The 24995-nt window shown below is 36.8% G+C and overlaps 1 protein-coding gene across 23 annotated transcripts in view; it reads right to left on the bottom strand.

The window, feature by feature from the left end:
• NRXN1 (neurexin 1) overlaps positions 1 to 24995 on the bottom strand; it is a 729374-nt gene that overhangs the window by 648335 nt on the left and 56044 nt on the right. For 12 of the 23 annotated variants that reach the window (XM_050893180.1, XM_050893185.1, XM_050893182.1 and 9 more), the window contains one exon: positions 2652 to 2669. The exons of 9 other annotated variants lie outside the window; for them this stretch is intronic. In XM_050893180.1, coding sequence (XP_050749137.1) covers positions 2652 to 2669 — 18 coding nt within the window. Of the gene's footprint in view, positions 1 to 2651; positions 2670 to 24376; positions 24399 to 24995 lie in introns of all 23 variants that reach the window. 2 more of the 23 variants (XM_050893184.1, XM_050893191.1) reach the window with 2 other exon arrangements.

The raw sequence follows: 24995 nt of genomic DNA, 5'->3' as shown, positions 1-24995 counted from the left end.
GAAAAAAAACATAAATGGCAGAAGTGCCTCTTGAAAACATCATAGAAACCACTTGAATTTTAAGAGTCACTTACAGTGCTGTTCAACTAAAAAAGGAAGTCAAGTGAATGTAAAAAAAAAATACACTGCTCAAACCAAACATCTATCAATTAAAAAATTTAGTACTAGTCCTCAAGACACTATTTAGTTTGACTCTGTATGTTACCTATTTGTGAAGCAGTAAGGTTACTTATACTTACTTGCTAAAGGCACATAATGATACTTACCTTATTTTATATTTTTGCAGTCTATGGATGAAGGCTATGGAAGAGTGAAGAATTACTATTACTGTACCTGTGCAATCCATGGAGTGGTTTAAAATGATACAGATAAATCTACCATGATAGCAATCACTGCTAGATTTTCAAAATGACAGTCTGCTTATAATAGAGGATACTACAATGGATAGTCATGGAAAGTTTTAGCCTTAACTAGCCATGTATAGGCGTACCATACATTGAAAATATTCATTTGTGCACCATTATTTCATAAGCGGAATGATAAAAGCCTTTTCTTTGTGAATTAGGAATTCAAGATTTAGTAGGAATACCTCATGTGTGATCCACTCCATCTTTATACTGAACTTGGCTCTGAGAGGAGAGAGTTAAGGGGCACGGGATGGGATAGTGGAAGCGGATATGAAGATAGGATATTTTCGTAATTTGGTGTGTGAGTTCCATGCAGAGCACAGGCCAAAACAAAATTTAAACACGGTAAACCTGTGGTGAACATGTTCAACCCTAGCACAATTTTAGGAAAAAGAATAAAATGTAGCCTTTTCATACCAGTAATATATACAAAATCAACTCTGTGAATACTAAATCCTTCTGTTTTCTTAGGTAGCCTAACTTACAGAGATGCTCAGATATCACAGAAATCAAAGATGAAAAATTATAGCTTGGTTTCCAAATTGTGCTTTGGATACACCATTCTATGCTTCCATTCTTTACATATACATCCTTTGTAACTTTAATGTATGCATAAGTATCCAGACCTGTGCTGGAATAAATTTAAGGTTGCAGTTTTAAGAATTAGATTCAGGTAAAGTCTGAATTAACTGTTATCCAGGCTTTATCTTGTACTGCTGTGCGTAAATGAATAAGTGAAATGAAATTGAACCTCCTTATCTAGTTATACTGATCCTAATTCATATTTGAGACTCATGTTGACACCAGTAAGAGTTTTATGCACAGATGAAATATAAGATTAGGTACTTATTTCTAGGCTTTTATGTTTTTCAGTTAGAATTCCTATCCCAGTGTTGAATACATTTTTATTTCATAATGAAAAGAAAATTGTATTGATATGTATGTGCGTGACAGTGCACACAATTAAAACATCAGAACTGTTTAATTTTTCTTTCTCCTACTGGTAACATAAATTTTAATAAAATTACACAGCATCGTGTATGTGCTAAATCTGAGCACCTCTCTGCCCTTGAATACAGTAGCATAGAGAAATGCAGTATCGATACTTCCAGGATTTTTAGAAAATTGCCACTCAATAGGCAGGCAGTGGCCCATGGTGACTTGAATCCTGAATGAACTCAGGCCCTACAGTGGCTCACTACAGGATGCTGGGTCAGAGCCGTGCCAGGGCAGTCACTTTGCATATGAGTTAGCTTACAAAGTCCTTGATTTAAAAATAGTATTTAAAATATTGGAAAAAATAAAATAAAAGTTAGTGCTCGGTTTAGATAGATAAACCAATTTTTCAAATAGATAATTGTTTATCCAGTATGCAAAGATTCAGCCCAGAGAGACTTTTAAAAGCACTTGTATGTAAAAAAGCACCTGCACCTTTTGGCTTATAAGCAAAAAGACAGTATTGATTCCCAGCAATAACTGATCTGTGAAGCATACTCTGTACCTTTGAAACTATGATATATATGCACACAACATGTTTTACCAGCTAATAGACTTACTTACCAATATTCAGGCTAGATGGCATTGTGCTTTAGTTTCCACTGCCCTGTGCCATACTTTCTTTAAAGGGACTTAATTACATACCAACATTATTATTAAAATCACACGCTTCTTCTTTCACAATGTCCAAAAGGCAGAGTGCATTATGTTGAAAAGTTAGACAGAAAAACTTTTTTCCTAAAACTTTGTGCTGTAAAGGATATTACAGTAAGCAAGATTTGTAGTATTAAAGAGGAAAGCGCTTTCCATTTTCCTAAGCAATTAAAAGATAGGTATTTAACATGCATTACATTCTTATGAGGAGGATTTATGCTCCACACTAATGAAACAAATAGTTTCTTGAAGTGTTTTTCATACAGAACATGAGAAGAAATCAGTCCTTCTGCAAATCTCCTGGATGATTTTGAAGGGTGATATCAGTCATACGAGTATAAATCCCATTGTTTCAGTGGGGATATTCTAGAATTACACCAATAAGGCCAAGATTAAAGCGGAGCTTTGCTTGTGTTCTGTATGGAAAAAGAAATCACGCTTATTTAATAAATTTGTATACCTTTATGGGCAAAAAAATGCAACTTACCGTACTGAATGATATGCGTACTTTTACAACATTAAGCAGAAGGGGAAAAAACCACTAAACAGAAGGGAAAACCAAGAGCTTAGGAAAATAAGGTAGAAAGCACCCACCTTCCACATAGTTGTCTTCTGTAAGCACATAACAGGGAAGGAGAGAAAAGGAAAACATTCATTAAGCAGCATGCAGACTGGAACTTGCCATTGCATGTCTTCATCATGCAAGGCATCAAACACAACATGCAAGTGCTCCATTGCTACAATCCAGAGGGAAAACCAAAAGCACCAGGGAAACAGTGTTTCCTCTATTTAACAAAATTTACATGATATGAAATAAAACAATACTGTTTCCAAAGTGCAAAAATTGTACAGGATTTACTGCAGCTTTTTGTAAATTCAATTATTATTAGTCATTAATCAGAGGATCTTCTTGTAAGACTTTTATAGCTATGTATTTTAAAGCCATCAGTCATTTGTGATAGGAATTCTAAGTTCATTTGCTTCTACTTTCCCATTCTGAATTTTCCTTAATGACCTGTATGAAGTACACGATTTTAAATGGATGGAACAAGATAACTTAAGTTTCAGAATATGCTGTGAATATGTTACCACAGGTAGCATGGCTGATCCTGCACTCATTACTGAGGCACTCACTCTGGTCATTGGGTCATATCTCCAAATCCAGTGTGGAAAAACTGTCACTTAAACTGGGTGGAATAACTCAGAATTGTAGGATCATGTCCCACAGCATTTGTCAACATCAGAAACCTGCACATCTTAAAAAATCAATCAGTTCTCTGCCTGCTACAGCTAGCAAAGGCCACAGCAATCTCAGGCATGGTTTCTGCCCCCGAATTAGTTCAAAGGGCATCCTTGCCTAACTAAAGGCTGCTATCAACAAGCAATAATTTGGCCTTTCATCCCCAACCCAACATCAATATGGGGCACAGGAAAGAAGGTTCCCCCAAAGCCTACAAAGTGAGAGGGGACTAGAAATTGAGCCTCAGCTGATGAAGTGGACAGAATTTAAAGTTAAGAAACAGGCTCAGTGTCCTAGTACTCATGCTAGTCTCTATAGTCCTCAGCTCCTCCACTAGGTAGGTGATTTTGAGGGAGTATATCTCTGTTGCCTATTATGATTTTGACTGAGGAGAGGATAGGAGAGAGTACAAAGATATCTCAGGGGAGAGAGAAAATGGGAAAGGTAAAATAACAAAGGAAAAACAACATGGAAGTCAAGGAGATGGACTGTGTGAAACCAACAAAGAAACGGGGAAGGGTGACAGCTTGGAAGAACTCTTCCTGCAGTTTGTGCTGTCTCCACCAACACTTCCTGGGGAGCAAGCACTCAGAAGCAATTGCAAATTGAAGCCCAGTTCTGTCATTACAGGTCATTTCTCATGGAGTCTACCTATAGGAAAATACCTTTTCATGTGACCATTAAGAAATGTAATCTAAACTAATTTGGATATATTGTAAACCAGGAGTCAATAAAACGAGTTACACAGAACTGGGCTCAATGATATCTCTTAAGCATAGCAATTTCCTGCCAGAATGTGTCACTTTTAGTAAAGAAAAGCCCTTATAAGTTAATGCCACAAAACACTGAAAAATCTCATTGTAAGTAGATGGTATTCCAATAAATAATATGGAAAGTTTACCATTTTAAAAATAATAACTACTATAAATGATGAATACTAAGAGTTTAAAAGTCTCTCATTTTTTAGTTGTAATACTCATAGGTCAGACCAGATAAAGTTATTTGGCTTCAGATACTATAAATCACGTTTTCCATGCACACACTCTAAGTTTAGACTTCTAAAATCTCACTGCCTGAAACTTTAGTTTGTTATGAAAGTGCAAAGGGTACATACTGTTTCATGCATTTAGTAAAGTAAGAGGCTGAAAAGAAAAAAAAATATGAAAAGCAGTATGCCTGTTGTGAGTAAATACTCAAAGATCAACAAATCGAATAAAGTTCACTGAGAAAATGAAAAACACCCAATTTCACAAGATAAAGATATTATGTTCTATACGTAGTGTAAATGACAGTAATATTTTGGCTATTAGAAATAGCTACTTATAGCTAAACTTTTCTGGAAGAGCCTTCTTCTTTTAACTGCATATAGTAATTTCCTTTCTTTAGGTACAAAAACCCCCAAACTTAATGAAAAATAAATTAGTTATTTCAATTGTGGTATAACTTCAGGTTCCTTCATCTAGTCCTGGTTACTGCAGTGTTGTTATATTGCAATACCAATACTGCAATGACGTCCTTTTTGGAGGCCATATTTAGGTTAACATGATTACTTGAAACGAACACGTGAACTTGCTAAAAGGCCAGTTCTGTTGCTCATGATGTCAGAGTCAAAGGGAGAGTTCTGAAAATGACATCACAGGCACCATCAGATGGTTAAACTCGTCTGGTTACAGGGTTTAGCATATTTTGTTTTTTATCACGGGCCCTATTCTTAGCAGCGATTGGTATGTCTTTTTTGATGACTGTCACCAGAAAGATTTACACTAGCTGAGCAGCTTCCTCTAAATGTCTGATTGATTAAACTTTTAAGTGATAGTAAATTAAACTGTCAAAACATTTTGAATTAAATAAAATTGAAAGTGTTGAATTCCTGCTCTGTGAATAAAACAGTGTATATAGCCAAACTCCTACAATAATTGTTTACCCCTAGTAAAGAGCAATGGAAATTCATTCCTCCACATGTTTTTGTCATGGTAGGTTAAACCATCTTAAACAGTTTTGCAATCTAAGAAAAAAATTAGTTCAGCTTCTTTATGGTACTTTACAAGGTTTTTATGTTAGATTAGCGTTGAGCACTATTATTTATTTAAGGTGGTTTTTTGTGATGGCTGATGTATTTCCATATCATTAACACTTTGCTTGACTTTCCTGATTCCCTTTTTCTTGGTATGGCCTATTCTTCTAAGCAGAGACTAAGAAGCCAGAAGACCCAAATTCTAACTTTGCTTTTTATTCATTTTGCTTACTCCAGCCACTCTTAAAAAGAAAAAAAAAAAAAAAAAGGAAACTCTTTGAAAGCCATGTATACTATCAACAGCTTTATTTTGCAGTTGGGAGGGAACAAAATTTTCCTCATTTAAATCAGAAGTAACTGTATTATGTCATTACAGTTGCACTGGTGTAAAATTTATGTACCGGAGGAGAGTAGAGCCATATTACACATTTCTGTCATTGCTGATGATTTAGCCACCCGTAGTCCGAATTTACCCACATTTACATCCATCCACTCTGGAGGACCTTACTGTCTACTGAGTAGCTCTGTTGGAATCAGTGGACTCAGAGGCTTTCAAGACCCAAAGTGCCATTTCCTAGCTGCTGTAGGCATTGGCACAGAATGGCTCTTAGCCTTTTCTGCACCAGCTGATCATACCAATGTTTTTCACTAATGCACAGCTCAGGTACGAGACAAGGGGCTAAAAGGGACTGTCAATGCAACAGCGGAGGAGCAGAACGGCCTTACAGCCTCCACCAGCAACCGGGCAACTGGCCAGACAGGTAACTTTCTCTTCTGCACTCTGACTTCTAGTAGATGTGAAAAGTCCTCTGTTTGCACGTTGCACCGAGCTACTCACTCAAAGAACTAGACAGGTCTTCATCCACAGCAAATGCTTATTTCCTAGACCTTCCCGCACCCCCAACAACAACGATACTAAATTGCACTGCTAATTTCTGTGTTTACAACCTAATTCCTTTGGCCAAATTCTGCTCTCAGCACTACTGGTGTAATCTGTTGACTGCACATATTGAGCCAAATATTCAGTTGATTTAAATCTGGCATGACAGGGTTGAAATCAGTAGAACTATACAACTTACACAGGCTGTGAGTCTGGCTTATTATCTTCAGATGAATTGTCTCAGGCTGTCCCTACTGAGCTGAGAGCAGAATCTGCTCCATATTTTTTGCAGCAAAAGCCCAACCAATTCTAATTATTTTAGCATATTACTATGATTCAGTGATATAAAAATGGGAATCATGTTTTTACATGATATTTTTATTAATTCAAGAATCATTTTAATATTTGGTAATGCTTCAAGGAAACCTTGGTTTTTTAAAAAAATAAGTGACTATATGTTTTGTGGTTATTTCTGCTATTACATTTTTTTCTTCTGCTAGAATATTTACACCTTAGCCACACATAGAGCACAATATTTCTCCTGACAATTATATAAGAACAGTATTTTCATGATAAACAGATGAAACAGTACATTAGTATCTTGAAGTTACAGAAATAGCATTCTGGAAAAAAACATAATAAGAAACAGCATATTAGAAGTGGCTTTTTTATAGGGTTTTTTTCCCTCATCAAAATTACAGTTCAAAATCACATTTGGCATGTGGTATAATGTACCACAGACATAGTTTATGAAATTTCATAAGGTATTCAGTAGTACAAGTAGTGGGGAAGTAGCCTGAAATAAAGCTTATTTTTATGCAGGTGTCTTGCAATAAAAATGATGGCTAGAAATTTAAGATATGATATTTTAAGTTTGTTTTCCCAAAGAATAATGCATAGGTATACTTCTCTATAAATTTATCTACTTAAAAATACTGTACTGGAAAATGTCATTTTGAGAGGCAGCTTTTTCTATGGGACTGCACCCAGCATCTCTTGGATAGTGTAACTTAGCCTGTCCCATCAGTTTCTCAACTTGTTAGAGAAATTGTTTTATTTAACACATGGTTCAAAAGAAAATATTTGGCAAGGATATGAAAACATGAAGTGTGTTATAAAGTATGTTATAAAGCATGAACAGTCATAGTCTCAATAATGATGAACTAAAGCAATACATTGAAAATCTGTGGCTATTAGCATTGGTCTTCTCAAGTGCTGTGTACCTGACAAATTCCATTAGGATTATTTGCATTTTTTTGAAATGTGCTTTTGAAAACCACTGTAAATATTGATTGTAATTATTGACTGTAATTATGAATAATTAGAAATATATTATAAAGATATCTAGTACAGAACTCTGATTCTGTTGCAGCCTTCTGCTTGAATATTGAGTAAATAGGGGAGCAGCATTTCCTACAGCTGGGCTTCATGGAATAAAATTTGGGATTCATCTGCAAAATCTGCAAATCCACCAGAATCTAGGGAAGAGAGTCCAGGAGTTCCTACATTTCCACATGGCCCCATTAGGTCTGAAGTCAATGTACAGCTTCTCCCAGACTCCACACAGCTTTGGGTGGACCCATTCAGAGGACTTTCCAGGGCAGTGGGTAGAAATATAATATAACAGGGACTATATTGAATTTTTTTGGTGGAAGGGAGAAATTTCAGAATAACAGGAGTTTGGTTCTGCTCTAGCTCCATTTTCTATCTACATCTCTGTGAAGATCCCTTCTTTTCTGGAATGCCCTGTACAAGACTCAGGAGAAAGCTGTGATACCGTCAGGAGCACAGATGACCTGTCTTGACCAAAAATGAGGACGAGGCTTTCTGCCAAAGGAGGATCATTAGGGCACAATTAGATGTTTCTGCCAGTTTTTTACAAGACAAAGCCATCAGCCCAAATTTAGTACACCTCTGTAAATTCTACTAACATCCATGAATTTACTCTAGGTGAGGCCACCTTTTCTAGACAGTGCTATGTATCCCAAGTGCATTGAGAATGAAATAATGACAAGATCATTTTAGTTAAGCTACTGTAGATGAGCTCCTAGTGTGAAGCAGCAACTAAGGGGGGCAGTGCAAGTCTTGAATGCACAGGCAAAGAAATAACGGACAGAAATAGAAAATAGCATTATTTTTTGTGGCATAACTAAAACCATTACTGTGTTTAGTTCCAGTGCTCATATGTTTAAAAGGAAGTAAAAAATGAAAGAGGTTTCAGAAAAAAAACTTTTCCCACAGTCATTCATGGCATTAAAAACCTAAGAAGACTCAGCAACCATGTTTTACAATGAAAGCCTTAAGATACTCAATCTATTGAATATATCAAAGATGAGATTAAGAGGTGTCTTGAACCCAGTATGTAACTATCGATGTTGGGATAAAGGTTCTTGATACCTGGAAGTCCTTTCAACCAGACAAATGCTGGGATCGAGAGTCAGAAAAGTTCAAACTGAAAATAAGATGAAAATACTCAATAAAGATAAAATAAGCATTGGGAATACTGGGAAATTCTTCCCTGAAGTCTTAAGACAGAGCCTTTGTCTAACAGAAAATGTATATCAATCATTGCTCTTGGGCTGCATTGTAGGAATCACTGGAAGAAATTCTGCCTTTGTCAGGTTAGTATTTTCATAGCAGTAGATTCTGGCCATAACTTGTATGAATCTATGAATTTTCTCTAGTCAAATGAGAACAGAAACCAAGCATAAACAGCAGCAAATACTTTGACACCCTGTTAAACACAAAAATGTTCAAATAAATTGTTTTCTCAGAACCAATCTCTGCATCATTTGCACAAAAAGCTCAGTGAGAAATGTTTCCCATGAAGAATTCAAATATAATGGATGAAAAAAATTCATTCAGACAAATCATTACTATTGTTCCCAATGGGAAAATACCCCCACCCCCAATTCACTTCTACATCCTGTGATATTTTCTAATATCCTCTCCAGTTGTCTGCAGATGACAACAGAATCAAAAGCAGGACATAATTAAATCAATACTCCGAGGCAACAATTTTTTGCACTGTTTGATTCCTATGCAGCTTTATCACTTTTCTATCGTTTATCATCACAAGTGTATCAAATGTGAAATCATTCTTACACTGCTTTAGTTTAATGCTATTAATCTATAATTATTTTATTGTTACATGTTTTTAGATATTGCACATCTGAATAGACTTGTGCTTCTTCGGAGCCACAGTAGTTAACACATAAGCACGTCTTTGATATTTATATCTCCTTTTTCTCAACTACTTCCTAGAACTGACATTTTTGGAAAGTTACTTGTCCTCTTCTTTTAGTAATTTTTACCATACTTCTAAATAAACTTGGACTGACTCAGGGGAGAGATCATGATGTAGATATAAAAATGACTGCTTTTTAATTATATTACAATCCCAAGAAATTTGACTTTGGCCTTATTTTGCTACCTCATTAAATTTAATTCTTTTTCTCCAAAATGGGTCTGGCTAGTCTCAGATGTACTAACTTCAGACCTGCTTGCAATATGTCAATGCTTTAAAGAAATTTGCATCAGTCACTGGGACAAGTGTTCTTGCATCTGTGTCATGGCTGCAGTGACCACAACCAGGAATCAAAGGTGGAATCAAAGGTTTTTTAATAATTGAATTTAATAATATTAATAATAGAGATAATAAAAGGATAAGTCATTTGCATAAGTGAAGGCGAGTCAAAGAACCACTCTTCCTCCCCAGTGTTTTGATTTCCATGTATAAGCAGAAAATGAAACACAATGTAAATCTATGTATTTCACTCAGTAACCAGATATTCTTTAAGAACTGCTGCTCTTTTTCCACTTAGCCTCTGGGACTATTTCTCTGGATTGGAAATATTCCATTTCCATTGAAAATCTCTGAGATTTATGCACTTTACTTTGATTTGTGCTTTTAGACCTCTTCCTTGTAATCACTAGAGGTCTTATTTCCCATCACGGAGAATGGACAGACTAACTAGAATTAAGGACTGACTGTATATGGTCTGCTTTACATGGCCTGTACATCTGACCATAACTCCTCTTTTCTTCCTAGCACTATTATTATTCCTTTGGTTTTTCTCCAATTTAGCCCTGCTGGGTACATGGCATGAAAATATATTTTCAGGATATTCCTATCAAAACCTTTCATACAGAACTAACTATTCTGGCTGGCAGAGAGTAATGGCAAGAACAGATTATGTTATATATAAGTGATGCAGGGTGACAGGTATTTTTATTTTAAGAATATCTGTTTTGAAAATAATTTGAAAAATTCATAAAATAACTTATTTCAACAACTTCTTTAAAAAACAGTTGTGAAATGAGGAATAAAGATTTTTCAGAATTATTTGTGCTTTTTTTGGTGTACGAGAGTAGAAACTAGCCCAATAAATCTGATTCCTTGTTGCGCTGTGCTTTGTGTAGTCAATTGTGTCTATACAAGAGGCTGCAAAATCAGGCCCCAGTTACTATCAGAAGAAATCAAATCCCAGTCCAATCATCGTTTCAGCAAAACTGGTGTGTTAGACCCATTAATACAATAGGATTAACTAAGCTGACAGTGAGTAAAAATGCTGTGCAGTGGCTGAACGGCAGAAGTAATTTTCCAACTGGATGGCAGCTTTACAGAGGTGATGATCCAGTGGATAACATGAGCAGGAGACTCAAAGGAAGAGAGGTCACGTTTTTTGTCCATGGAAGGATATTGTTTTTAGACAATGCTCCCTGAAACTTTTCTACTGGTTTTGTATTGTACAGTGAACTGGCAGCTATCTACACTTTCACAATCTCTACTGTATAAATATAAAATTTCTCCTTTATAAGACTTACTAAAAGGTGATGACATATGACTGCCCATCTGAGATATTCACTCAGGCCCTGACGCTGTAGCTGGATATTTGTGCCTTGCCAGACTAGTACAACACCAAAATTAATAGGACTGCATGCAAAGCTAGCCATATTTTTGTATTCACATGCTCTCTTTATATGAAAGTGAGAAATGTTTGTGTGCTATCAGTGATGCTATGACTTCAACACAGGCGGCTGAAGACAATTTGGTATGAAGTGTTCTTGAGACTTAGCAGCTAAAAATGTAGAAGATGCACTGTACACAATTAAAAATAGTGTAACAATATTGAAAATCACTTTGTTGTACAGTTCTTTAGCTAGTCACCATAAAATTTTTTTGGCTACTGCTGAGATTCATTTGGTGGGTGTGAACTGAACTGAACCTGCCTTTAGAATGGTACAGAACAAACTTTCTGCTCATTTAAATGGGAAATTCCTTTGAAGTGAGTAGAGCTGTACTCTGGAAGTCAGCATGCTGTAACTGAGTGTTTAATTTGACACCAAATTAAAATTTAATCACAGCTATCTGTGACTGCAAGTGAACAAAATAGATATCTTTTTTTTTTAAAGAACTGAACTTAATTTTCTCCTTTGCTAGTCTACAATCATTTCAATGCTAATGCTGAATGTTATTCTGATTAATTAGTAGTTATAGATAATGACAATGAAACTAATTACAAGAAATTTTTCAATTAAAAAAATCAACATTTCTTCACTTAAAAGTGGTCATCCTTAGCTAAAGTAAGAATTTATATATTTTTTATTTCCTCCATAGATTTTACAGGAACTGAGCAACAATATTTTTTTTTTGTTGCATGAATGCCTGGATTGAGCTCCCATGTGTACAGAGTACTTGCACACATTTCAGGAAACAGATGCTTTAGAACAATTCTTGATTTTCATTAATATCTTTGATACAAACTGGTTAAACAGTTATTTTATTAGCATAAAAATATATATTGTAACTTCTATAAAGCTACTAAGTGATGTAAAAAACTTGCAGGCATTAGTTTAGAATGGGTGAAAAAGGTGGCTCCTGACAAGGAGATACTGTACCTGATGTGCTTTTGCAAAACCCTGGTTGTATGTATATTATGGCTAGCTACATTAATTTTTCATCTATGACTGTTCCTATCTCAGAACCGCACAATTAAAATTTCTAGTGGTAGTAGATGTTTCAAGACAGTCACATTTTGGGGACGTCTACAAAGTGAACCCAAACCAAGTTAGAGCTAGTTCTTCTCTTCCTAACAGTTTAATCAATATCACAGAATCACAGAATGATTGGGGCAGAAAAGACCTCTGGAGGTCATCTGGTCCAAGTTCCCGGCTCAAGCAGGGCCACCTAGAGCTGATTGCCCAGGACCATGTCGAGATGGCTTTTGAGTATCTCCAATGTTGGAGACTCCACAACCTCTCTGGGCAAGCTGTGCCAGTGCTCGGTCACCCTTACAGCAAAAAAGTGTTTCCTGATGTTCAGACAGCACCTCCTGTGTTTCAGTTTGTGCCCATTGCCTCTGGTCCTGTGACTGGGTACCACTGAAAAGAGCCTGGCTCCATCCTCTATGCACCCTCCCTTCAGGTTTTTATATACCTTAACATGACCCACCCTGAGCCTTCTCTTTTCCAGGTTAAACAGTCCCAGGTCCCTCAGCTGGGACTCTCATAGGAGAGATGCTCCAGTCCTTTCATCGTCTTTGTGGCCCTTGGTTGGACTCTCCCCAGTATGTCCATGTTTCTCTTGCACTGAGGAGCCCAGAACTGGACACAGTTTTCCAGGTGTGGCCTCACCAGTGCTGAGTAGAGGGGAAGTATCACCTCCCTGGACCTGCTAGCAATGCTTTGCCTAAGGCAGCCCAGGATACCATTAGACTCCTTTGCCCCAAGGGCATATTATTGGCTCATGGTCAACTTGGTGGGCATACTGTTGGCTCATGGTCAACTTGGTGTCCCTCAGGACCCTTAGGTCCTTTTCTGCAAACCTGCTTTCCAGCTGGTTGTCCCCCAGCATATATGGGTGCATGGGGTTGTTCCTCTCCAGGTGCAGGACTTTGCACTTCTTGTTGAACTTCATAAGGTTCCTGTCACCCCATTTCTCCAGCCTGCCAAAGTCCCTCTGGATGGCAGCATGACCTTCTGTTGTATCAGCCACTCCTCCCAGCTTGAGGGTTCTTCTCCTTACTGAGGGTACACTCTGCCCCATCATCTAGATCATTAATGAAGACGTTAAACAGGATCAGACCCAGTACTGACCCCTGGGGTACGCAGCTAGTCACTGGCCTCCAAGTAGACTCTGTGCCACTGATCATCACCCTCTGGGCCTGGCCATTCAGACAGTTTTCAAGCCACCTCACTGTCTGCTCATCCAGCCCGTACATCAGCAGCTTCTCTATGAGGATCTTATGGGAGACAGTGTCAAAGGCCTTACTGAAGTCCAGGTAGACAACATTCAGTGCTCTGCTCTCATCTACCGGGTCAGCCGATTCATCATAGAAGTTTATGAAGTTGGTCAAGCATGACTTACCCTTGGTGAAGCCATGCTGACTACTCCTGATGATTTTCTCATCCCTAACATGCCTGGAAATGGTTTCCAGGATCAGCTGCTCCATCTTGTTCCCAGGGAACACGGTGAGTCTGATCGGCCTGTAGTTCCCTGGCCCTCCTTCTTGCCCTACTTGAAGATGGGGGTGACATTTGCATTTTTCCAGTTGACGGGTACTTCTCCCAGCTGCCATGATTGATCAAGGATTATCAAGAGTGGCCTCGCAATGACATCCGACAGCTCCCTCAGCATTTATGGATGCATCCCATCAGGCCCCATGGACTTATGTATGCCCAGTTTGCTTAAGTATTCCCTGACCTGATCCTCTTCCACCAAGGGTACATCTTCCTTGCTCCAGCCTTTCCCCTTTGTCTCTGGGACCTGGGATTCCTGAAGGTTGGTCTTGCTAGTAAAGGCTGAGGCAAAGAAGGCGTTCAGTACCTCAGCCTTTTCCATGTCCCGTGTCACAAGGTCCCCAGTCTTGTTGACAATGGGTCCACATTTTCCCTGGTCTTTCTTTTGTCAGTAATGTACTTATAGTAGCCCTTCTTGTTGTCTTTGACATCCCTGGACAGATTAAATTCCATTTGGGCTTTGGCTTTCCTAATTTCATTCCTGGATGCTTGGACAATGTTTCTGTATTCCTCTCAGGCTACCTGTCCTTGCTTCCACCCTTTGTATGCTTCCTTTTTGTGTTTGGGTTTGACTAGCAGCTCTTTGTTCATCCACACAGGCCTCCTGGCATTTTTGCCTGACTTCCTATTTGTTGGGATGGAACTCTCTTGTGCTTGGAGGAGGTGATCCATAAATATTAACCGGCTTTCTTGGACCCTCTTCTCTCCAGGGCCTTATCCCATGGGACTTTTCTGAGCAGATCTTTGAAGAGGCCAAAGTCAGCTCTCCTGATGGCAAGTGTTTTGAGCTTGCTTCTCACCCTCTGTGCCCTCAGGATCCTGAACTCCACCATGGTCACTGCAGCCAAGGCTGCCTTGATCTTCACATCCCCAATGAGCCTCTCCTTGTTGGTGTATGAGGTCCAGCAGACTACCTCTCCTCATTGGCTCTGCTGTCATTTGGAGGAGGAAGTTATCATCAATGTACTCCAGGAGCCTCCTGGATTGCTTATATCCTGCTATGTTGTCCCTCCAGCAGACATCAGGGTAGTTCAAGTCCCCCATGAGGACCAGGGCCTGCGAATGTGAAGTTTCTCCTATCTGTCTGTAGAAGGCCTCATCCACTTGTTCTTCCTGGTCAGGGGGACTATAGCAGACACCTGCTATAATGTCATCTTTGACAGTTCTTGAAGTCTTCCTTACTACCTTTGTTCCTTTCTGAAAGAAATCACTTGGATATATATTCTGATGCTAATCTTTAATAATTTTAATTTTTTTTTCTAAACTTACATTACCTTCAGTATAGGCCATGTGGAGATTATTTTTTGTATAGTTATGCTGTGATGTAATTCATCCATCATAATACATCAGCACGGTAGCATGTTGCTGATGAAAAAGTGGTAAAGAATCTCTTCTATTGTCAGCTCTTCTATAGGTGGCAAATTGGTTAGAATGACAAAGATGTTGGCATCAAGAAAAATCAACACAGGATTCTTTAGTGAAGAACTATTTCTGGGCTAAAACTTTATCATCAGAACCAATTATAATAATTCCTCACGAAAAGTTGTCTCTGTGGTATATTGCCCTGTAGTACATATTGAGGGGACAATAGGGAATATTGTAATGACCTTTCATGGGACTGAGTCAAATAGAAGTTTAGAGGGAAATTAATGAGAACATCTAAATGTAGAGCTATAGAAGAAAACATCTGAGGAGACATAAATATTATTGGTTGAGTAATATGAAAAAATATATCCATTAAAATGTGTTCTGAATATATTTCTTAGATGGCATTCTTTTGAGGTTACATCTTAAGCATGATATAAAATGGTATTTCTTATATTATTAAAACAAAATTTTAATAATAAGTGGGCTAAGCAAACTGTCCTACAGAGGAAATCCTTCTCTGTAAGGTAAATCCTAGTGAATAACAGAAATCTTGTTTGATTGTTGGCCCATTATTGAAATGAGCACACAAATCACGTGCTTCCTAGTTTTTATTCATGAAGAGGAGGAATGATTCTGAGGTTCCCAAAGTGGAAAAACTCCTACATCTAAACCATAATTAAAATTTCTCCCTGGCAGAGTATTTACACCATTAGGCAATTCACAGAATTATATTCATGAAAGCAAGGATCATGTATCATATCACCCATGTACTTCATCAAGTTAACAAAACTCCCAAACAAACCACAAACATTTCTTGCATATTTTTTTTCAATTACATTTTCAGAATAAAGAAATAACCTGAGCAACTAACCATCTACTAGGAGAGAAACTCATATTTGAACGAGGTGGAATTGTTATGAGTATATACTGAATACATAGATTATGTAAGCATATGCACATTCATTCATGTAATAATACCTTATGCAATGTAAAATGTGTATAACTGTAATGAATACAGCCAACATAGTGAACAATAAATGATATGCTATGGTCCAATTATTAATATATTCAGAAAGCAAAACAGAAGCAATCTTCACACTGAACATAGGAAAAAAAATTTACTTTACTAACACAAAACTCCTCCAAAATGACATATCATGCCAAGGGACAGAAATAGATAACACTGAACTTCAGGAAAAGTCTCCTTACAATTCAACAAAACAAAGACTAATGCATATGAAAATGCTTATGAACTTGAAAAAGCAATATCAATTAATAGGATTTTGAATGTGTTATATGTTCTTTTGTTTAAAGACAATATTTCAAGGAACTGCTGTTCTATAATTATAGTTTGTTTCAAAACAAAATTATAAGAACTGTACAAAAGCCACTAACAGCATAACTCAAATTGTTTTCATTTGCAAAGCCTCTTTATATAGCAAGTTAAAAAGTGCTTGATACATTTTTTTGTTCTGCTTTTTACAGCTTATAGCAAATGCCTTCTTGCTTTGAGAAATGTATATTTACTCCAAAAGTATCTGTTATGAACATCTAATGCTCGTAAATCATTTGCTTCTTAGAAAAAGAAAAAAATTCAAAACACATTTCCCCAAACATGCTTGTAATGCATGTAGAACAGCCACCTCATTTTACTTCCATTAAAACAAACCAACTCTCCCTCCCCAAAAAGCCATTTTTCTCCAAAAGCAGTTTAGAATATCAAGGTCTCAAGTGTTTTTCTTTTATCTCTTTGAATGTACCTCTTAACATTCAATATTGACAACTATCATTTTTTATCCTGTCTGCATTATTGGTAAGTTATCACTGTTTTCTGTAGTGGGCCAAATTTTTAAAATACACCACCTTCTGGTTAGGGCATTGGCATAACCTTTAAACGACTTTGCTGTTATTACTCTCTTACGTCTTGTATCAATGATATCTGCATGTATTTAAAAGACATGTAAAAGATGTATCCTAACAAATACTACAATCAAGTTACATAAAAAGGACATGTCCTTTATGTAATGTCCTACATTACCTGCTTTTTCTGTCTTCAGTAACAAGTAGTCTGATGAGAATTGTAAAATTTAAGTAATCAAAACAAGTACTGTTCTAGTAAAAAATAAGTGGAATAGAAAAACTGGGCAGGAATAGTTCTTATGACATACAATGGGATCTTCTTGAGAACCCATTCAGATGGACAGAAATCTTTTCATTAATTTATGCAGCTTGGATAAGACCTGGACTGCTCCTTGATTTTCATCGTTTATCTGCTGTGCTGCTACATGGCATCTGCAACTCCCATTGAGATCTCATGCTGAATCATTGGAACACAATGAGTTCATGAGTCCTCTCTTTCTGCCAGGGAAGCATTTCCAATCAATAGCTTTTAGTGTAATGGAAGTTACCATAATGCTTTCAAGATCTGGGTTTATGTTGTAGTTAAAATGAGCTTAGTGCCATCTCTGGTGTATAGTTGTTGCTTCACCAAGCTGCATTTTATACATTAGGTCAAGGCTGTTTGTCCAAACCAGTATTTTATAAGATGAAATAAAAGCAACACAGAAAATGTTGATACTATCACAGGGAAATCATCTTCATATGTTTTATTTGTGAATGTCTACATACCCACATATTTAGATATGATTTGTGATAGTAAAGTTATTAAAACAGGTCAAGTAAATTTTTCATCTAAATTGATTTGAGTGAGTATGCAATGGGAAACTGCAGATTCTGATGGAAGATATGGTTATGTAAATCTCCACTGAGACAAGAGAGCTACTTCAAATATATGCAGACTGGTGTAAGTCCCTTATAGCTCAAGTTCAAGTCTCTGGCTGAAACTCTCATAAACACATTTTAAATTAGAATTCTTCTCTTAGAATTGCATCATTCAATTACATACACTTTGGAGCATAAAAAGAGGAGAAAGGCATTTAGAAAAAAGATCTCATTCAAGTGTTCGCTATTTTTTTTCTCATTTGTTAAAATATTGTGAAAAATAGCTATAGTCACAAACATTAAAGAACATAAGCCAAATCCAGTGAAGAGTAGAGTACAGATTTAATTTGGGTAGAAACAACACATGCCTTCTAAGTCCCAGCTTCTCCAGAAACTGAAGAACAGGGTTTACACATGCTGGAAGAAAACAGTGGCGGGTACAAAGGAAAACTGAAGTTCACCATGTAGCACTAAAAGCAGCTATGCTTCTCTGAAATGAGATAAAAGTCCCACTGGAAATTTCAGGTCAATAGGAATTTTGCAAGTGGATTACAGGACTGGGCCCTAAAGGCTGAAGTTTGCACAGAGAGCTTAGTCATCTTTGTGCAAGTGACACACATTTTGGTATCATTTACATATAAAAGTGATCCCACTCACTTATGTAAATTGGATATTCCCTCCTGGAATTTGGTAGTTTTCTTAGCAAATATAAGGACTATACGCAAATGAAAGAAGAAGAAGAAGAAGAAGGAGAAGAAGGAGAAGAAGAAGAAGAAGAAAAACAACAACAACAACAACAATGGGAAAAGAAGAATTAAAAAAAAAGAAGAGGAAAAGAAGAAGAAAAAGAATAGCAATTTCTTTTGGGAAAACTGAATGCATAAGAATTAGTGTAACTTACTCAGCACAATGCCATGGATCTCACTGACCTTGGGAGGTTTTCCAGGAGTCACTTCTCCCACAAATGTTTTCTGAACAATTATAAAGCATCTGAGACACTTTTTTTTTTCCCCAGGAGCAGTGATTCATTTTTCTTTCTGTATTGATTTTTCTTTAACAAATATATTTACTGGGGCCATTTAAAGGAAACAGTACTGTTGTTTCAGATATGTTCCTGTATATCTCTTTGAGTGTATCTCATGGTCATGTGAAAGAAGCTATACCAAGGTGAGTTGTTTTTTGGTTTTTTTTTAAGATCTTCTATTAAAAAATGAGTTGTAATTTCAGGCTCAGGTAGAAAAAACTGGATAATTGCCTTTTTTCCCCTTCAAAGAACAGTCTAAATATATTCAGTGCAAACTATGAACACAATTGTGATTATCTATACCATTTGAAGTCTTTGTTCTTTGTGCTTCTAGCGCAATGCATGGAGAATTATTGATAGCTATAAGAGAAAGCTGGAGGTCGGTTTACCAGTCAGGGTTAGACTAGTTGAGCTTGATATCCAGGGATAAAAATTACACCCATTCATCAGTGTGAAGTAGTACCTCATATGCAATTGTTCAGAAAGCACTTGGCTGGTTTGGAAAACGCTGTATTAACTTATAGAGAGCCTTACCAACAATAATACCTCAAACAAAATAATTCCAAGGCAGCATATTTTCTGGCAGCCCGCTCTGCCATGGAAAGCACAGTAGTAAGTGTGTATTGTTGACCTCAGTCTTTACCAGCATCTCCCAATGACTTAGAGAGATGTTCTTCATGCAAATCAAGACTGATATAAGATCAGTAGCTTAGGCAAGTACACGTCTTTTCACTAAGAAATTAGCAAACCCATATGCCCAAATTTGATTTCCAGTGCAGTATCAACAAATCCTGTCATTGTTATATGTTGGTTTGTGAACAAAACATTACAAGGCTAATTTAATAGCGATTTGAAGGGGAGGAAAAATATTTGTCAAGAAACTGAACAACCAAAATGGATGAACTGTATGGTAAAACAGGACACGTTACCTTGCTGATCAGGACCCTCTCTAGAAGAGACAATGTGAATATGAACTTACATATAATACGCAATTACATTCATTGTGCTATAGAAAGGATTGAAGAGATTTTGAGGGCTGCTACATTCCTTTACAGGGATACAAAATATACTTCAGTAGACTCTGGAACTCTAGAACACTCATACTTCATATGTATGAAAAAAAACCCCGTACAGCCCTCAAAAAAACATGCAGGAGTTACACAGTACCTTGAAAAATCAGATTCTGAGAAAGCATTTTCATTCCTTAAGACATGAGCACCACTCCTCACAAAAAATAATCACATAGCTATGATATCATGAAAAAGATGGAAATGACAGTTCACAAGACTATTAGTAAATGAATATCAAGAGCAAAAATGGGTCTTGATCTCTACAGGCAGCTACAGATATACCATGACTTCAATGTGGAGTTCACAGAATAATTATAGTTAGTAAATAATGCAGAGTGTTAAAACAAAGCATTTAATCTTGTTGTAAATCTATACTTTTACAGGTGAACCTACTACTTTTTTGGGGGGAAAAATCTCTTAAATTGATTCTTCCTAGGGTTAATTTTTGCTCAGTCTGCTTATACTCACTTTTTTTTTTTAGTTTTTGAAGCTTGATCACTGAAAATTACTGTCCCTTTTCAGCTGATTCTGTAAACTCAGGCTCTGAGCACTGAGTTTATATCTTGGCAGGTAGAAATCTTTTTAGTTCACTGATGAAGTATCCACACTTTGCTAAGCAATACAACCTCTTCGTGATTCTATAGTGTCTTTCATGGAAGGACCTCAGCAGCTTATACATACAAATGCCTCCATGAAGCAGACAGAAAATTTGGTAGTAAATGTTTCCATGCAAGCACAAGTGGTGCTTAAGATTGATGTGAGGGTCATTCAGTTCAAGTGAATGTGTGCATCTAGGACTTATTCCACTCATAGCTGAGCTGAAGAAAACACAATAGGGGGATTTTAATTTAATTCAGGAAAAATGAAGAATGAAAACCAAGGTAGAAGATTTGGCTAGGCTTAGGCATACAATATTTTGTCTACAGGTAGGTGATGTCCAGACTTAAACTTTTATGAAAGATCAGGTAGGAATCATATGAGCCATATAGTATTTTATTGGAACAGGAGAATTGTTTAAATTCTGTGTAGTGCTGCTTCTCTAGACCATAATGTCTGTGAAAATTGTTGTGATCTTTTAGATGGTGTATTTAATGCTAAAATTCTATTTTGTTAAGTAGGAAGAAATATGCAGTGCTGAATGTGATGACAATTTGTGAACTCCTTATTTTATTCAGCTAGGAAACTAAGGAGGGAAAGTGCCCATGGAAGTCATTTATTGTCTTAAATGCTTGCTTATTCTAAGAATCCTGGATGTTCCTCAGGTTAGACTACTTTTTTAGCAATAGAACTATTGAGACTACTATTTTTGCAATTTTTATCACAACAAAAAGCAACTCTGCTACTATCAATAAGTGGGCAAGAAAAAGATCAGAATCTTCTGCACCCCAGATATATGTACTTATTTTTAGGAAATGCCTCCCAAATGTCAATTTAATTTATTGTAGACGTTCGCTTTTCCCCTTTGGCTTTATGTCTCCTGTAGAAAGAATTGTAGATTTAATATGAAGGACAAAATGGTAAACAGAAGAAAATAAAGAAGACTTACTTTTTTTCCACCAAGAGGAAAGTTAAAAAATCTCTTCTTATCAAGCGTAATAGAGAAGAAATGTTGTTATATATGCAGAAAAACTTTCTCAGGAGAGAAATAAGGAAGTGAAATATTCAGTTCAGGTAGGTCCAAACTACAGGGTCTTCAAAAAGCAACCAGAACAACAAAAGCACCATATATTATTCATTGCAATAACATTACGTGCCAAAACATCAAGCCACTTCAGGAAAGAGGTAAATACAAACAATTCGCTTAGACTTCCTCATCTACTTCTTTATCTCACTATAGGATCTAAAAAGCAGAGACAGGAGAAGCAACAAAGTTTCACCAAAGTTTGATGCTGTTTCAGACTTCATTCTGTCATTTCTTGGGCTACTTATGACTGTAAGGTCCAAACCAAGCAAACTGAAATACGGTTTGTGTTGTTGGATTCTTTTCCTATTTTCTAATCACTACAGAAAAGCAGCGCCACAGCTCCACTTTTTCTACCGCCACTGTCCTTTGACTTGTCCCTTCCTTCCTTCCAGTAACAAACTCCTGCTGAAGCCCTCAGCCCCTGTGGTTTGTAAAAATAGAAACCAGCAGAATTTTCCCACAATCTGACTACTGGGAGTAAGGAAGAGAAAAAAAAAAAAAATCTTTATTTCTAACCTGAAGGCAAAAATATTTTATATTAAAAGTCAAAGAATCAGATACCGAATTATTACAGCTACTAGCACATTTTGTCTTTGGCATTTACTGTATTTGAAGATGTAATTCTGTGGCCACCAGCTGTTAGGCAGGATATTTTACTCTGTTCCAAGGATGTATCAATGTAATTAATCATTATAAAAACCAGAACCATACAGCATGTTTTTCTGCCTTAGTGTAGGATAAACTACGTCTATGTCAATCCTGATAATATTTATCTAATGTCTTCCCATCCCCCACTCCCATTACCTCTATTTCAGTGTTTCACTATTCTTATAACTAGAAAGTTCTTCCTAATGTTTAAACTCATTCTTAATTCCTGCAATTTAATCCCATTATTTCTTATCCTATCTACCATGGACAAAAGAAGAACAGATTCTTTCTTTCCTTTTTATACCACCGCTTTATGAACTTGATCTTTGCCATCAGGTCCTTCCTTAGTCATTTCTCCTGTAAGGTACATAACCCCAAGTCCTTCGTCTTTTATTTCATAGGTCTACTTTGTTGGTGAAATACAGTGCTCAAAACTGGATGCAAAATTCCAGCCTGGAGTACAGCACTGAGCAGAATTGGATAATTACTTTGCCGTGTCTTACAAGCTTTATTTCCATTTACAAGAGATAAAATGTTCTTAGATTTTTTTACAACCTCATGGCTTTGCTGACCCCTGTTCAGAATGTGATACATGCAGACTCACAGATTCTTTTCCAAAGAAACAGTATTTCACCACTTTTTTTCTACAGCATATTTTTGCTGTCCATAATTCCCTCCTACGCCTAGCACCTTCCGCTTGTTTCCACAGAGTTTTAGCATATCTTTTGGTCCTTTTCTCTAATTTGTGAAGCTGATTTTGAATTCAAAGCTTGTTCTTGAGAATACTGTTTCTCTGTCCCAGCTCTGCATTATCACAGATTTAATAAACTTGGTCTATGCTCTACCATCCAGGCTGATTAAAGAAAAGTAGCAAAGAATTGATTCCAGGAGTGATGCCTGTGGTTGGTTTGTCCTTTCACTTTAACAGAGAATTACTGACAACTCGCACAGTTATCCAACCAACTTTGCATGCAACTTACTAGTAATTCAGAAACTTAATCTAGCCCAAGCTTGCTTAAGAGAATGTCATGTTAGACAGTGCCTAAAGATTTGTTTAAGAATACATGACATCTGCAGCTTCTTAACAATCTCTAACAATTGCTGAAGAATTGCTTTAATGTAATTTGTTGCTGACAAATACATGTCTACTGTTACTCATCTCTTCCTTACTTTGCAACTCCAAACAAATCATTTGCTTGAATATTTGTTCCAAAGTCTTCCAGGAACTAAAGTTAAGCTGGCAAGCTAGACTTGGCTCTTTTTTATTGCAATTTTAAAATTTGGCACTATGTTCCCCCTCTTGCAGTCTTCCAAAACATCATACAGTCTTACACACTTTCTTAAAGGAAACCTCTGATAGAGGTAAGATTGCTTCTGGCCAGTATTCTGTTAAGTATCAAGCTACAGTTCATCACACCATGCTCATTCGTGTACTTCATGGACATCAAGGTCCTGAATAAGCTGAATATAAAGAATATACCACTTTCATACTGAATGAAATACCTATGCAGGATAGTCTTGCATCTGATAAGGAAGCTAAGAACAAAGTGACAATAAAGAGATAGTATATTTTGCTATTTATTTCAGAAATATTTTAATGTGCATTGAGAGATTTAAGTTTGTGACAGTCAAAGTATATATTTTAGGCTATGCAATGAATTGAATACCTGCAAAAGTACACATGTACATGACCTACCAAAGAAAGACTGTAGTTGTGTGCTGGGTCTGGCTGGGATGGAGTTAACTTTCTTTGTAGCATCCCATATGGTGCTGTGGTTTGAATTTGTGACTAAAACAGTGTGGATAACACACTAATGCTTTGGCTACAGCTGAATAGTGCTCGAACAGTGCCAAGGCTTTCTCTGGTCCTTATTCTGCCACCCAACAAGTAGGCTGGGAGTGCGCAAGAAGCTGGGAAGGGACACAGTCAGGACAGCTGACCTGAATTGGCCAAAAGGATACTCCATACCATATAATGCCATGCTCACCAATAACACTGGGAGGTTTTGTCTTCAAATGTAGCCGTTGCTTGGAGACTGGCTGGGCATTAGTCTGCTTGTGGGGTAAGTGATTGCCTTTGCATCACCTGCTTTTTCCCTCTTTTCTTCACTTATTAAACTGTGTTTATCTTGACGCATGAGTTTTTAACTTTTGCTTTTCCCACTCTCTCCCTTGTCCTGCTGGGGGAAAGTGAATGAGTGGCTGTATGGGTGTATAACTGCTGGCTGGGGTCAACTGACAATAGGTGTGTTTGATGGAAGACTATGAACCATGATTCATAATTCCAGAAAGTTCAGACCATGTTTTTACTACATGTATTGATACCAAGAAATAACTCTAGTAAAGTTAGTCACATAGGCAGCTTAACCATCTGAAAAAAAATTATTTAGCTATTTAAAAGTATGCTGAGTTCTGTTCAGACAATACTTGCTTTATTGCATGTGGTAAGGATAATTATTTTTTTACAAAGTAATTATACCATAATTTTTGGTTGATTCAGAACCATTAAAATAACTAAATAATACGTAGGTTGTACAGTATGAATTTCAGTCTCCAGATTTCTATAAATATTCTAAAATACAGTATTTTGATTAAAATTATAGATGTGACTGAACCACTCATTTAGCTTTCATGTCCATATTTTAGTTCTTTACTCTGTCCTCTAAAAACTGTTGTCTAGCTTTACATGGAAAAATGGAAGCTCAAAGAACAGTCAAACCAATTATTTGCCGAAGTTCATAGTACAAGTGATAGAACTAGCAAATGTT

Source organism: Gymnogyps californianus, chromosome 3, assembly GCF_018139145.2.
Source record: "Gymnogyps californianus isolate 813 chromosome 3, ASM1813914v2, whole genome shotgun sequence".
Taxonomy (NCBI): Eukaryota; Metazoa; Chordata; class Aves; order Accipitriformes; family Cathartidae; genus Gymnogyps; species Gymnogyps californianus.
Note: the sequence above shows the minus strand (reverse complement) of the source record. Positions and strands in the feature narration are given on the sequence as shown.